At 39.3% G+C, this 12259-nt stretch overlaps 1 protein-coding gene across 1 annotated transcript in view; it reads left to right on the top strand.

Moving 5' to 3' along the window:
• The window catches only part of BMP5 (bone morphogenetic protein 5), a 182705-nt gene extending 171401 nt beyond the window's left edge, over nt 1-11304 (top strand). The window contains exons 4-7 of the mRNA XM_040349852.1: nt 3449-3646; nt 6683-6759; nt 7027-7137; nt 10712-11304. Coding sequence (XP_040205786.1) covers nt 3449-3646; nt 6683-6759; nt 7027-7137; nt 10712-10861 — 536 coding nt within the window. The 3' untranslated portion in view covers nt 10862-11304. The remainder of the gene's footprint in view (nt 1-3448; nt 3647-6682; nt 6760-7026; nt 7138-10711) is intronic.
• Nucleotides 11305-12259: the final 955 nt, after the last annotated feature.

The following is a 12259-nucleotide window of genomic DNA, read 5'->3' as shown; positions in this document are numbered from 1 at the left end:
CTTTCTAAAACATTGAACATTTTTTTTTCAGTCTTATTTTACAGCTATTAATACCTTGATATTGCCCAAGTTGACACCTATCTTTCTACAAGTACTCACAGTCTTATAAAACCTCTGTCTCTGCCTCCTGTTGAACAGCTGCACAGCTTCACATTACACTGTCTGCATTTCTTACAAGCTGCCTAAAAAAGAGCAGGTTGTTTTGAAAAAATAAAACAATAATACAAGCAAGGTGACTACATGTAAAATGTGAATTTTAAGATTTTTTCGGTAACAACACAGTTGAGTACTGAACGTGGCACCCCCTTATTCCAAGGTCCCAACACTACTGACAAAATGATACCAACAATTTCTGAAAAAAACACACACACACACACAATGCATGGTAATTAAACTGATAAAGACAGATAAAAAGACATGTAGCAATGCTATGAAAAGGGAGAGGGAAGGGGGTTGACAGAGGTGAGAGGTCATACAATTGGGGTTCATATTTAGTCTATTATCTTTTGTGTCAAAAAAATATTCTTAGTATTTTTAAAATTTTCCTTAGAAAAACAAAACATTAATGTCTTTTATAGAGTGGTCTGATTGAGAGAAATCATAACCCCGCCAGTGTGCATTAATCATCTTCCCCATGTTATTTTATTGTGAGTCTACGAAGATTCATGTTTGTCTGTAATTTCTGCCCTGCCCCACCAATGTAACATTCATACTTGCGCTTGCTGCATTGAATAAGATGCACCATTTTACTGGACGTGCAGCTGCATGATCCAGTAATATTAAACTTTTTAATGGCTTAATGTGGCTGTACAGTTTTCAGCATTTCAGTCCACTTCAGTCCCAGTGTGAAAGACCAAGTCCTTTCACATTGGGACGCTGCGCTGGCAGGATGTTAAAAAAAGTCCTGCAATCATCATCTTTGAAGTAGTGGAGGAGCGGTGTATAAAGTTAAAATGAATGGGCACTGAATGGGCACTTAAAATGAATCGGCACTGAAAGTGCCCCGCTAGTGGCCGAATAGCGTTGCAAAATGTTGGTAAATCTACCCCTAACTGTGTAGATAATTGCATCAATCAGTGGGTTTCCTTTATATTTAGCTTGGTAAGTGTGGCGAAGCTTCACTTTGCAAAGAATTCCCAATCACATGCAAGGAAATTAAAAACAAAATGCCCTTTTCCTTGCCTGTGATTGGATGATGGAAGTCAGCAGAGTTTTCCCTCATGTACTAAGCTCTGAAGCAACTACTCTTGCAGAGTGCAACTTCCCTTGGTAAGTGCACAGTCTTTTTTACCTTGGACAGAGAGAGCGTGAGAGAGCGGGAGAGAGAGAGAGAGAGAGAGAGAAAACGAGATAGAGAGGGAGAGAGAGCTTGTATTGTATGCTGCAGGAATGATTTATGCTTTTATGTGCAAAAATCTAAATTTCTAGAAGCAATAACAGCTTTGCACCTTGCTGACATGATATTTACTTATGAGTGTAATCATTTTATTACAGCACTTTATTATAGAATGTATGAGTTCTTATTTGTTTCTTGGTCTTTCCTTTCCAACACCACACTTTAGCCTTGTCCACAGGTTTTAAATAGAGTTAAGGTCCTGGATGATTCCTGGTCAGTTAAAAATATTTCTAAGTTGGGAATGATTGGCAGTATCTTGTGGGAAATAAAATCCATGTGAGTTGCAGGGAAATAACTCAGCTATTGGAGGAAGAGGTTTTGGTTGTATTATTGGCAGTTTGGCTATATATCATTTAGGAAGGGAGGAAAGGGGAATGCTTGCTTGTTGCTGTAGAAGGTTATGGTATGAATTATTGGGGGAACCCATGCCTTGGAACATTGTGTACCTTGCAAGCAGGGCGTCAGTCTCCTTTAACCTCCCTCCCCCCACACACACACACATGCCTTGTAAGGCACCCTGAATCCATGTTACAGGGAAAAGGACCTTATCCTCACACCCTGTTCCCCAAAAGATATGTGGGGGTTTTCAGGGGGGTCTTAGCAGAATCTTTGGACCCCAAAGATATCTGCCTCCCCCCAGGGGAATGAGTACAAAGGGACTGTTGCTATTTACTCATTCCCAAAAATGCAAAAAACAAAGAAAACACAGACATCTATATTTAATTATTTTTTTTTTAAATGTCCCACAATGTAAATTTAGTGTTGAGCATTAATCAAGTAAACCAATAATGTAGATCCTCATCAATCATGATGACCTGCCACCACCATGAACCGCCAACTGGCTATGTTGCCCCACTGCACAAATATGTTTCACTATTGATAATTCTGTGTCAAATGACAGATCCCCAGCCAGTTTCTGTGAATGAACAATCCACCTGGGATCATAGGTGACATCCATTTCTGGGGTTCCAGGGGTATGGGCAGGCCAGCTGGACTAATTTGGCTAGCTTGTTAAGCAGTCCTATGAACCACAAACAAGCAGGGTTAAAACCCCTGTCTTTTATTTTGTTTTTGTTTGTTTTTTGTCTATATGTCCCATTGGGAAGATTAGCGTTTGTTTCCTGTCTTTAGACACAACAGGAAATGAGACGAAAACTCTCCAAGAAATGGTATCTTGGACAGTTGTCACCAGAAGAAGTGTCCCAGTTGGTATATTTCCCTGCTATTCTCATTCTGGTGACAAGAACACATTTGTCCATTTTCTGTTACTTTCGATCCCATAAGGACAAATAGAGTGTGTAAATCTACCCACATGAGCCAAAGATAGCGATAAAAACCTGATAAGAAAATCTAACTCATTTGTCCAAAATAAAAATGTTTGGCTTTAGATACACTGGGATTTATTTACTAAAACTGGAGAGAGCAAAATCTGGTGAAGCACTGCACAGAAACCAAACAGCTTCCAGGTTTTCTTTGCCAAAGCTTAATTGACCAAGCTAAAGTTAGAAGCTGATTGATCACCATGCACAACTGCACCAGGCTGTGAATGCTCCAGTCTTAGTAAATCAACCCTACTGTAAATATCACCTTCTCTCCTTTACTGATCAGCAATTGTCACCTGTTTCAAATGAGCCCATGTCATTTGTCATAGTATAAAATAATTTTTGAATTCTATAATTTTCCACATTCAGTAAACAGCCATACTTTTTATGATAATAATAACAATACAAATAATTACAACAACAACACTAGACAATACAATTTTCATGTGCAATGCTTATATTCCAAACTTCCAGGTTTTCTCAATTTTGTACACAGTGGATTAACATGCAGAGGATTGCTAGAACACAAATTTGTCATGTTTCGGCCTCCAGTGTCATTTTGGAACCAGAAAATTCAATCTATGATATGTTTAGCCTTCTGAATATGTGCATTAAGATTTGTCTAGCCAGCTGAGAATAATGCGTTTATGAAATTTTGAATTTTTTCCCTTTTTTTGAACCTCATTATGGGTCAGCTGTTTATTTCTTGGGTTCTTTTTTTTTTTTTCAGGCCGAAGTGTCAATGTTAAGTCAGTTGGCCTTATTGGAAGACATGGACCCCAGTCAAAGCAACCTTTTCTAGTAGCTTTCTTTAAAGCAAGTGAGGTTTTGCTGCGCTCAGTTAGGGCTGCAAACACAAAAAGGAAAAAGCAAGACAAGAACAAATCTTCATCACAGCAAGATGCATCTAAAATGCCTAGTATTACAGGTAAGAAATAAAAAGTAAATCACATTTCCACTAAGCAAGTCTGGGCTGGCAGACCATAAAATTTGGCATTTATTTGAAGGGGTGGACTATTTGGGTGTCAAAAGAAAACGAGTTCAGCAGTATCTGACTATAACTGTTAGAGAACATAGTTATGTACGTTTAAGGACGTTTGTAGGTATCATAAAGAGATACATCACATACATTTATAAAACAATTTTGTTTCCATTTTATTTATACAAAGATTAAAAAAAACACATACTAATATTTTTATTATTATACAGGATTTATATAGCGCCAACAGTTTGCGCATAGCTTTACAACATGAGGGCAGACCGTACAGTTACAATACAATTCAATACAGGAGGAATCAGAGGGCACAGCTTGTTAGAGCTTACTATAGGTCCAGTTGGCAATTATTTGTTTTGAAATGCAGGCTTTGTTTATTTTAATAGCTTTGCAATTTTATCTTTACTGCTCCAATTCATTTTCAGTGAGGGCAGTGGATTGTTTCCGTATTTACTTCCTGTAATTTATTGCCTTCCATGTTGTTTATATATTGCCATAGTTATGGTTGCTTTTTGATGCTATGGCAACATGCAAATGAACAAATGAGAAAAAAAGCAATGAAATTTTGTGTGATTCTGCAGTTTTAGAATACGATCTCACAGAAAGGCACTGGCGAAAAAGCCTTCCCAGGCATAAGTTGTGAGGACAAGGCTATCTCACCAGTGTCTATTCAAACAATGTCAAGGAAAAACATACCGGATTTTCTGGCGTATAAGACAAATTTTTGGATGCAAAAAATGCATCTAAAGTCGGAGGTCGTCTTATACGCCGAGGACAGTCTCCGTCAGGCTGAGGGCATCCGTGATAGGCGGAACACAAATTTTCCCAGCGGGGCCTCTGTTTAGTGTTCCGCCTATCACGGATGCCTTCTCATCCTCGGACGAGAGGACATCTGTGATAGGCGGAACACTGAACAGAGGCCCTGCTGGGAAAATTTGTGTTCCCCCTATCACGGTACAGTCTGAGGAGAAGGCGCGGCTTTTGAATCATGGGTGCCCGCAGCCTGGAAGACAGAATCTGCAAAAACATAAGGTAGGGAGATCGTCTTGGCCGGCACAGTGGGGGCAAGTGATGGCACAGTGGGGGCAAGTGATGGCACAGTGGGGGCAAATGATGGCACAGTGGAGGCAAGTGATGGCACAGTGGGGGCAAGTGATGGCACATTGGGGGCAAGTGATGGCACAGTGGGGGCAAGTGATGGCACAGTGGAGGCAAGTGAAGGCACAGTGGAGGCATGTAATGTAATGGCACAGTGAGGCATGTAATGGCACAGTGAGATTTGAAAAAAGCCTGTTTCTGTCAGCGGTTGTCCCTGTCAGTGGTTGTTCCGGCTACCCCTCAGCTTCCAGAAAGACTAGAAGGAAGGGGGTAGTCTTATACGGCGAGTATATCCCAAAACCAACATTTCTCCTGGAAAATTAGGGGGTCGTCTTATACGCCCAGTCGTCTTATACGCCGGCAAATACGGTAAGTTATTTTTTTTTTTTACATAGGCCCTACAAATATTTAGGGATTCATTTGTAGAGCTGCATGCACAAGGGATTCATGAGACAGGCCGTCTTTTAGTTGTTAGAGCGCCTAATGCTCCTTACACACAATGAGATTATCGGACAAATGATCGTCCGTTTTAATTGCAAGCTAATATCAGGTTGAATCTGATGAGTTTACTAAAGTCATTAAAATTCTTGTACGACAGAATAAAAATTCAGAAGTGATTTCATGTGTTGTAATGCATTTGTATTGCATTTTCGAACGACAGCTGTACTGATTAAACGTATATCATATGATCTGGCATCGTACAAATTTTTTTTTCCGTGCATGTCGAATAATATCGGATGAAATGTCATGATCAGCTCTCGAAAGCTCTGAAAGCTCTGTACTAACGATCTGATTATCGTACGATCGATTCGAAAGCTGAATTTTTTTACGGTTTTCGGATCGTGTGTACAGGGCATAATGCACACTTTGAGAAGCTCACAATGTGCAGTGAAATCAAAATAAGCAGGGGAGGGGCCTAAAACATTCCTTGTGATTCTTTTTTTATTGCAGTAATACATGTCCCCAAGGTCGGGGTCTAGCCCCCATGCTATTTGTATAACAATTCCTTACCTAATAGCAGAGAAAATGGTTATTATTGATTTTACAAATTTAGCACTTACTGGTTTCAATTGGGTTCAGATTCAATATATGGACTTATCTAATGTTCATCAAACCCTGCTTGAACTAAACCCAAGAACATTCAGCTCACCACTAATCCCTAGTGTCATTCTATGATGCAAGCCTTAACCTCTTATTGTAATCACTTTTACCATTTATGCATTAACTTAAAGTGGAGGTTCACCCGGAAATAACATTTTTTAACCTTAGATTCCTGCTCATTTTGTCTAGGGGAATCGGCTAGTTGTTTTAAAATCGAAGCTGTACTTACCGTTGTAGAGAACGATCTTCTCCGCCGCTTTCGGGTATGGGCTGTGGGACTGGGTGTTCCTATTTTGATTGACAGTCTTCCGACAGGCTTCCGACGGTCGCATCCATCGCGTCACGATTTTCCGAAAGTAGCCGAACGTCGGTGCGCAGGCGCAGTATAGAGCCGCACCGACGTTCGGCTTCTTTCAGCTACTCGTGACGCGATGGATGCGAACCTCGGAAGCCTGTCGGAAGACTGTCAATCAAAATAGGAACGCCCAGTTCCGAAGACCATACCCAGAAGCGGCGGAGAAGATTGCTCTCTACAACGGTAAGTACAGCTTCGATTTTAAAACAACTAGCCGATTCCCCTAGACAAAATGAGCATCAATCTAAGGGTAAAAATGTTTTTATGGTTGAACTCCCGCTTTAACATGGAATCATGGCTCTCCAGTGCATGATACATTTTGGCAATATATAAGGTTAACATAATTATATCACTTATTAGCACATACTAATGAAAAATACCGTAACTGTAAATCACCTGTTTATGTATACCTACAGATTACAACACTAGTGAGCAGAAGCAGGCTTGTAAAAAGCATGAGCTATACGTCAGTTTTCGTGACTTGGGATGGCAGGTAAAGGACCAATGTGTGTGTCTTGCATTGAATTGCTTTCTTGCTTATTAGCAAAAGTATTTAAACCAAGTAAATGTGATATTCTAATTAAATATTGCTGTTTTAAAGGATATGACTCTGCAGTTTTAAAACACTAAGGAAGTATGGCCATCAGATTAGCAACAGTATTCTTATTGCATTATAAATTATACAATTATACCAAGGAATGTAGACTGTAACAATGCTGAGATAGCAGTTTCTAAATATGATACTTGTATTTTATTCTAGGATTGGATAATAGCTCCAGAGGGATATGCAGCCTTTTATTGTGATGGAGAATGTTCTTTTCCTCTCAATGCTCATATGAATGCCACTAATCATGCCATAGTACAAACTCTGGTGAGTAATGTAAAGCTCTGCAAGTGTACACTGTGTTTCATTTTAAAATCAAACTTTAAAAAAAAATATTATTTAAAAATAAAACCTAAACTGATTTTTTATATTTAGTGGATGCAGATTGGTTGAATCCCCTACTCTAGATTTGTATGCATCTTGGGGGCTCTTGTTGCAAGATGTATTCATGCACGTATTCTCAGCTACCCACATTCACTATGATAAGGAGTCTTAATCTAGAAATACATGTTAAACTGTCATTAAATGCAAATCACTATAAACTGTCAATACATGTTTTTTTATATTGGCCCGGATTCAGATAGGAGTTATGACAGCGTATCTCCAGATACGCCGTCGTAACTCTGAGTGTGCAGGGTCGTATCTCTGTGCCTTATTCGTAGAATCAGTTACGCATAGATTTCCCTAAGATCCGACCGCATATTTACGCTGGCCGCTAGGTGGAGCTTCAGTAGATTTACGCAAGGAATATGCAAATTAGGTAGATACGCCAATTCAGAACCGTACGTCCGCCCGGCGCATTTTTTTACGTTGTTTACGTTAGGCTTTTTCCGTCGTAAAGTTACACCTGCTATATGAGGCGTATCCTATGTTAAGTATGGACGTCGGGCCAGCGTAGAATTTTCCGTCGATTACGTCGCTTGCGTAAGTCGTTCGCGAATAGGGCTGGGCGTAATTTACGTTCACGTTGAAAGCATTGGCTTTTTGCGGGTTAATTTGGAGCATGCGCACTGGGATACGTTCACGGACGGCGCATGCGCCGTTACCCAAAAACGTCATTTACGTGGGGTCAGCCATCATTACCATACAACACACCCACTGCATGGAGAATTTGAATTCCACGGGCTTACGCCGTACCACATACGCTACGCCGCCTTAATTTAGGGCGCAAGTTCTTTCTGAATACGGAACTTGCTCCCTAATTTACGGCGGCGTAACGTATCTGAGATACGTTACACCCGCCGATAGATACACAATTGTATCTGAATCCGGGCCATTGTGTTTATACACACGTTGCCACTAGAGCATTCGTTTTTTGTAGATAGCAAAAAACCTGGATGATCCTGGTGTTCACTGTCCCTCCCTATTTTCCGTATTGCTGCTGCAGCCTGAGATTGTATAGACCAACCGTTGCCCCATCTGCTAAGCATGCTCCAGTTTCAGTTCCCTTCTGTCCGGGGCTCTTCCTCCTGATTGGCTGAGACACAGCAGTGGTGCCATTGACTCCCGCTGCTGTCAATCAAACTCAGTTAGCCATTGTGGAGAGAGAGGGGGTGGGGCTGAACCGCAGCTCTGAATGCTCTGAATGGATACACGGAGCTGCGGCTCGGCTCGGATGCCCCCATAGCAAACTGCTTGCTGTGAGGGCACTCAACAAGAGGGGGGGGCCAGGAGCTCCAGTCAGGGACCCTATAAGAGGAGGATCCAGGCTGCCCTGTGCAAAACCACTGCACAGAGCAGGTAAGTATAACATGTTTATTATTTTAATATATAAAAAAAAGACTTTGCAATACCTTTAATTTCCTCCTTTTTCTTATAGGTGCAGCCCACATGACCATAGAGTCACACACGTGTGCATATACACAGTGATGAATTACAATCCCCTCCCTCCTCCATGTCCACCAATTTCTAAACAATATGGTAGTGGGATATACAGTTAGATCCATATATATTTGGATACAGGCACAATTTTTTTGTCAGACAGGTTAGGGATAAAGTTGTGGATAAGTTTAAAGCAGGGTTAGGTTATAAAAAAAATATCCCAATGTGCACTTTATATATAGTGCTCCTTAAAGGGCTGGGTAGAACCTGAGAGGGGGACTGGGATCTGGAGGGGAGGTCTGTTCTGATTTACTTTGTAATACTGTGAAATACCAAATAAAGAAATAGTTAAAAAAAAAAAACAGAATAGCTGGTTGTTAAGGAGGCGGCCAGGAAGCCGGCCACCACGTCTTTAACAACAAATGACTCATCAGCTGTAAACAAAAGAATGCCAGCAATGGAAAACTCAGGAAAATATTACAGCGTGAGGTCCCCCTCCCCCCCCCCCAACCAAACCAGGCCCTTCGAATTTCAATAATTCTGAAAAATTGCAATTAGTTTGAAAACAAATAAACAAAACAACATTAAAGAAATTTTAACCAAATTCATTACTATTTCATGCAGAGATCGGGATACATCCCAATCTCTGAAAAAACAAAAGTTCGACTGAAACAAATTGCACATGTCTAGCATGATCTTTATACATAAATAGAAGGCATAATGACAATTAAACATTCTGGCCCGGATGCACAAAGGAGTTACGACGGCGTATCTCCAGATACGCCGTCGTAACTCTGAGTGTGAGGCATCGCATCTCTGCGCCTGATTCATAGATACAGTCTCTTACACTGCTGTATCTTAGGGCGATACTGAGCATGCGTGCGCATGCACCGTTCGTTAAGCGCGTCATTTACGTGGGGTCACCAATCATTTACATACAACACGCCCCCTACCAGCCTAGTTTGAATTAGGCGGGCTTACGCCGGCCCATTTACACTACACTGCCATAACTTAGAGCGCAAGTCCTTTCTGAATACGGGACCTGCCGCTCTAAGTTACGGCGGCGTAGTGTATCTGAGATACGCTACGCCCACCTAAAGATAGGCGCTTCTTTAAGAATCTGGGCCTGTATGTTTAGTATTACTTTAGGATTTCTTTTCTGCCACCCCATGAAAAAAAAATGTATTGCTGCTTAAGCTACCTGAAAACTTATTTTTCCCAACTGAAATGAGTCAGATTGGGGTGTTGCTCTATGTAGGTCAAGCTAACTGCAGTCAAATATGTGTTTCTAGTGTATGCTGTCACTCTTTCCCTACTCTTTTTCTATTGATACCTCTTCTTCACGGCAGTGCCCAGCTTCTTGTATCTTTTTCCTAAAAATTACCAGAATCGAATGACCAGATTTTCCCTCACAGATTTCAGTAGAATTGCCTTCTAAGTTCCGATCTGACAAATTTTGAATAAGATTCACTGAACCCTTGGTGAATCAAAACCTGGGCAGATTCACTAATTATTAGCAGCAGCTTTCTTAACTTTATAATGGCTTTGTCATTAGGGTAGAGCTTGTAACTGCTGCAGTCTTTGCTGTAGTTTCTAACAGATGAAAGAAAGCCAATGACTGATTCATTTTCCTGGCGCTAACTCAACACTGAATAATCAGTTTTAGATGGGCTTATATATTAAATTCCTATACTTTTTTATATACTTATTTTCAATCATGACCATTTCAGGGGTGGAGGGTTTTTTCCCTATAGTGGTCCAGGAAACCAGTTGGGAATTATTTTGTTTGAATTTTATATTTGTATCTATCCCTTGCCAGATGGAGCGGGGCTTCCAGACAGTCTCTGAGTGACACCATATTCTTTACAGTCATTCCGTGCTGTACAGTCTTGCAAAAAATTACTAAAAATGTATTAGATGTTAAATAAAGCTTTAATTTTAAAGATATTTTTTTTTTAAATCATCATGGAAATATAATGGAAATATAAACAGTAATGTAATAATATTGTTTTATTAACAGGTCCATTTGATGTTTCCTGAACATGTCCCCAAGCCATGCTGTGCACCTACAAAACTAAATGCCATATCTGTGCTTTACTTTGATGACAGCTCCAATGTTATTTTAAAAAAGTATAGAAATATGGTTGTCAGGTCTTGTGGATGTCATTAAAAGTAGTTTTTGACTATAGAATTTCGAGTTACATCATTACAGGCAATGAACTGGTTAGGATATAAACCACATTTCAAATATACAGTACATCTCAATATACATTTATATGTACAGTGTTATGTATATATTAGAATTTTGTAATTTATTTTTTCAGTAATGCTTTATTAGAAAATGCACCCTTGTGACAGAATGCCTTATGAACACATTCATTTTAATATTAAACTCTTAAGTTAAATCACTCCAGATTAACCACCTATTACCAGAACAACTGTTTGTGTTTACATGTACACATAGAAAAACTTGTAATTACTGTATTTAATAACTGCAAAATGTGGTAAATTAACCATGCCATGCAACTTTTCATGTAGTATTTATTTAGAAAATAACATATGATGTTAATCCACCCATTGCTCATCAACAACAATAAAAAATGTCATGGTGTAGGAGTTATGAAATATTAAGAATCTTATTAATTAAAAATGGAGCAAAGAAAAGGAAAACAAAATGGAAGATGTTGTTAACTTGCATGTAATAGAAAACTATTTTTTTTCTTTTTGCAGTTTTAATTAATGATCCCCCAGAATTTTTTTTTTATTTTACTGTTGTTCAAAAATATCTTTCAATAATTCCATAGCTAATTAACATTTTTGTCAACAGTCAATAAAGTGTAATTGACCTTATAAAAACAACCCTTTGGGTGAACACTGTATAGTGTCTGCTTTTAGGTATGCAATGAAGGGATTTCAAATATTTGAATTAGAAAAGAAAAAACTCCCTTCTGTTTTATATCTAAAAAGACATTGACCTGAGTTACAATAGCAACATGATTGTGCAGAGTGTTTTGTATTCTTTATTCATTAATAAGTACAACTAGCAATTTCCAATCAACTGCAATAAAATTAACACTTAAGTGTAAAGATTTTAAAGCAGTGAATGTGACATTCACCAAACATTCAGGTTAATCAATCACTGTAATGTAAAACACATACATGAAGATTCACCTGCACTGAATGTTTGGTAAAAGTTACATGTACTTCCTAAAAAATATTCTCCTTAAAGCATGAGCACCCTTAAGTTGGAAGTAAACTCTCCTATCATTTTCAGCCAAGGAGGTTGCCATCTTGGCCTCTGTTCAATCTTCAACTGTCATTATGCTGCACATGTGATCAGTTTTTTAGTAATGTTAAATCAATGTGTTTACTTCCACTTTAAGTTAGGATCTCTCCCACATGTCCTCCTAACAGCTCTAAGAATAATAACCCCTGTAACACTCATTACAAGCAGTCCCTGAGTTACAAACATCCAACCTTCATAGTCTCATACTTACAAACTGAGGGAGACACCAGGAAGTGAGAGGAAATTTACCCCTAGGAAGGGATATTCACTTGTGTAAAGCCT

The sequence above is a fragment of the Rana temporaria genome, chromosome 4 (genome assembly GCF_905171775.1).
Source record: "Rana temporaria chromosome 4, aRanTem1.1, whole genome shotgun sequence".
In the NCBI taxonomy this organism is placed as follows: Eukaryota; Metazoa; Chordata; class Amphibia; order Anura; family Ranidae; genus Rana; species Rana temporaria.
This window is presented reverse-complemented; position numbering and strand designations above follow the sequence as displayed.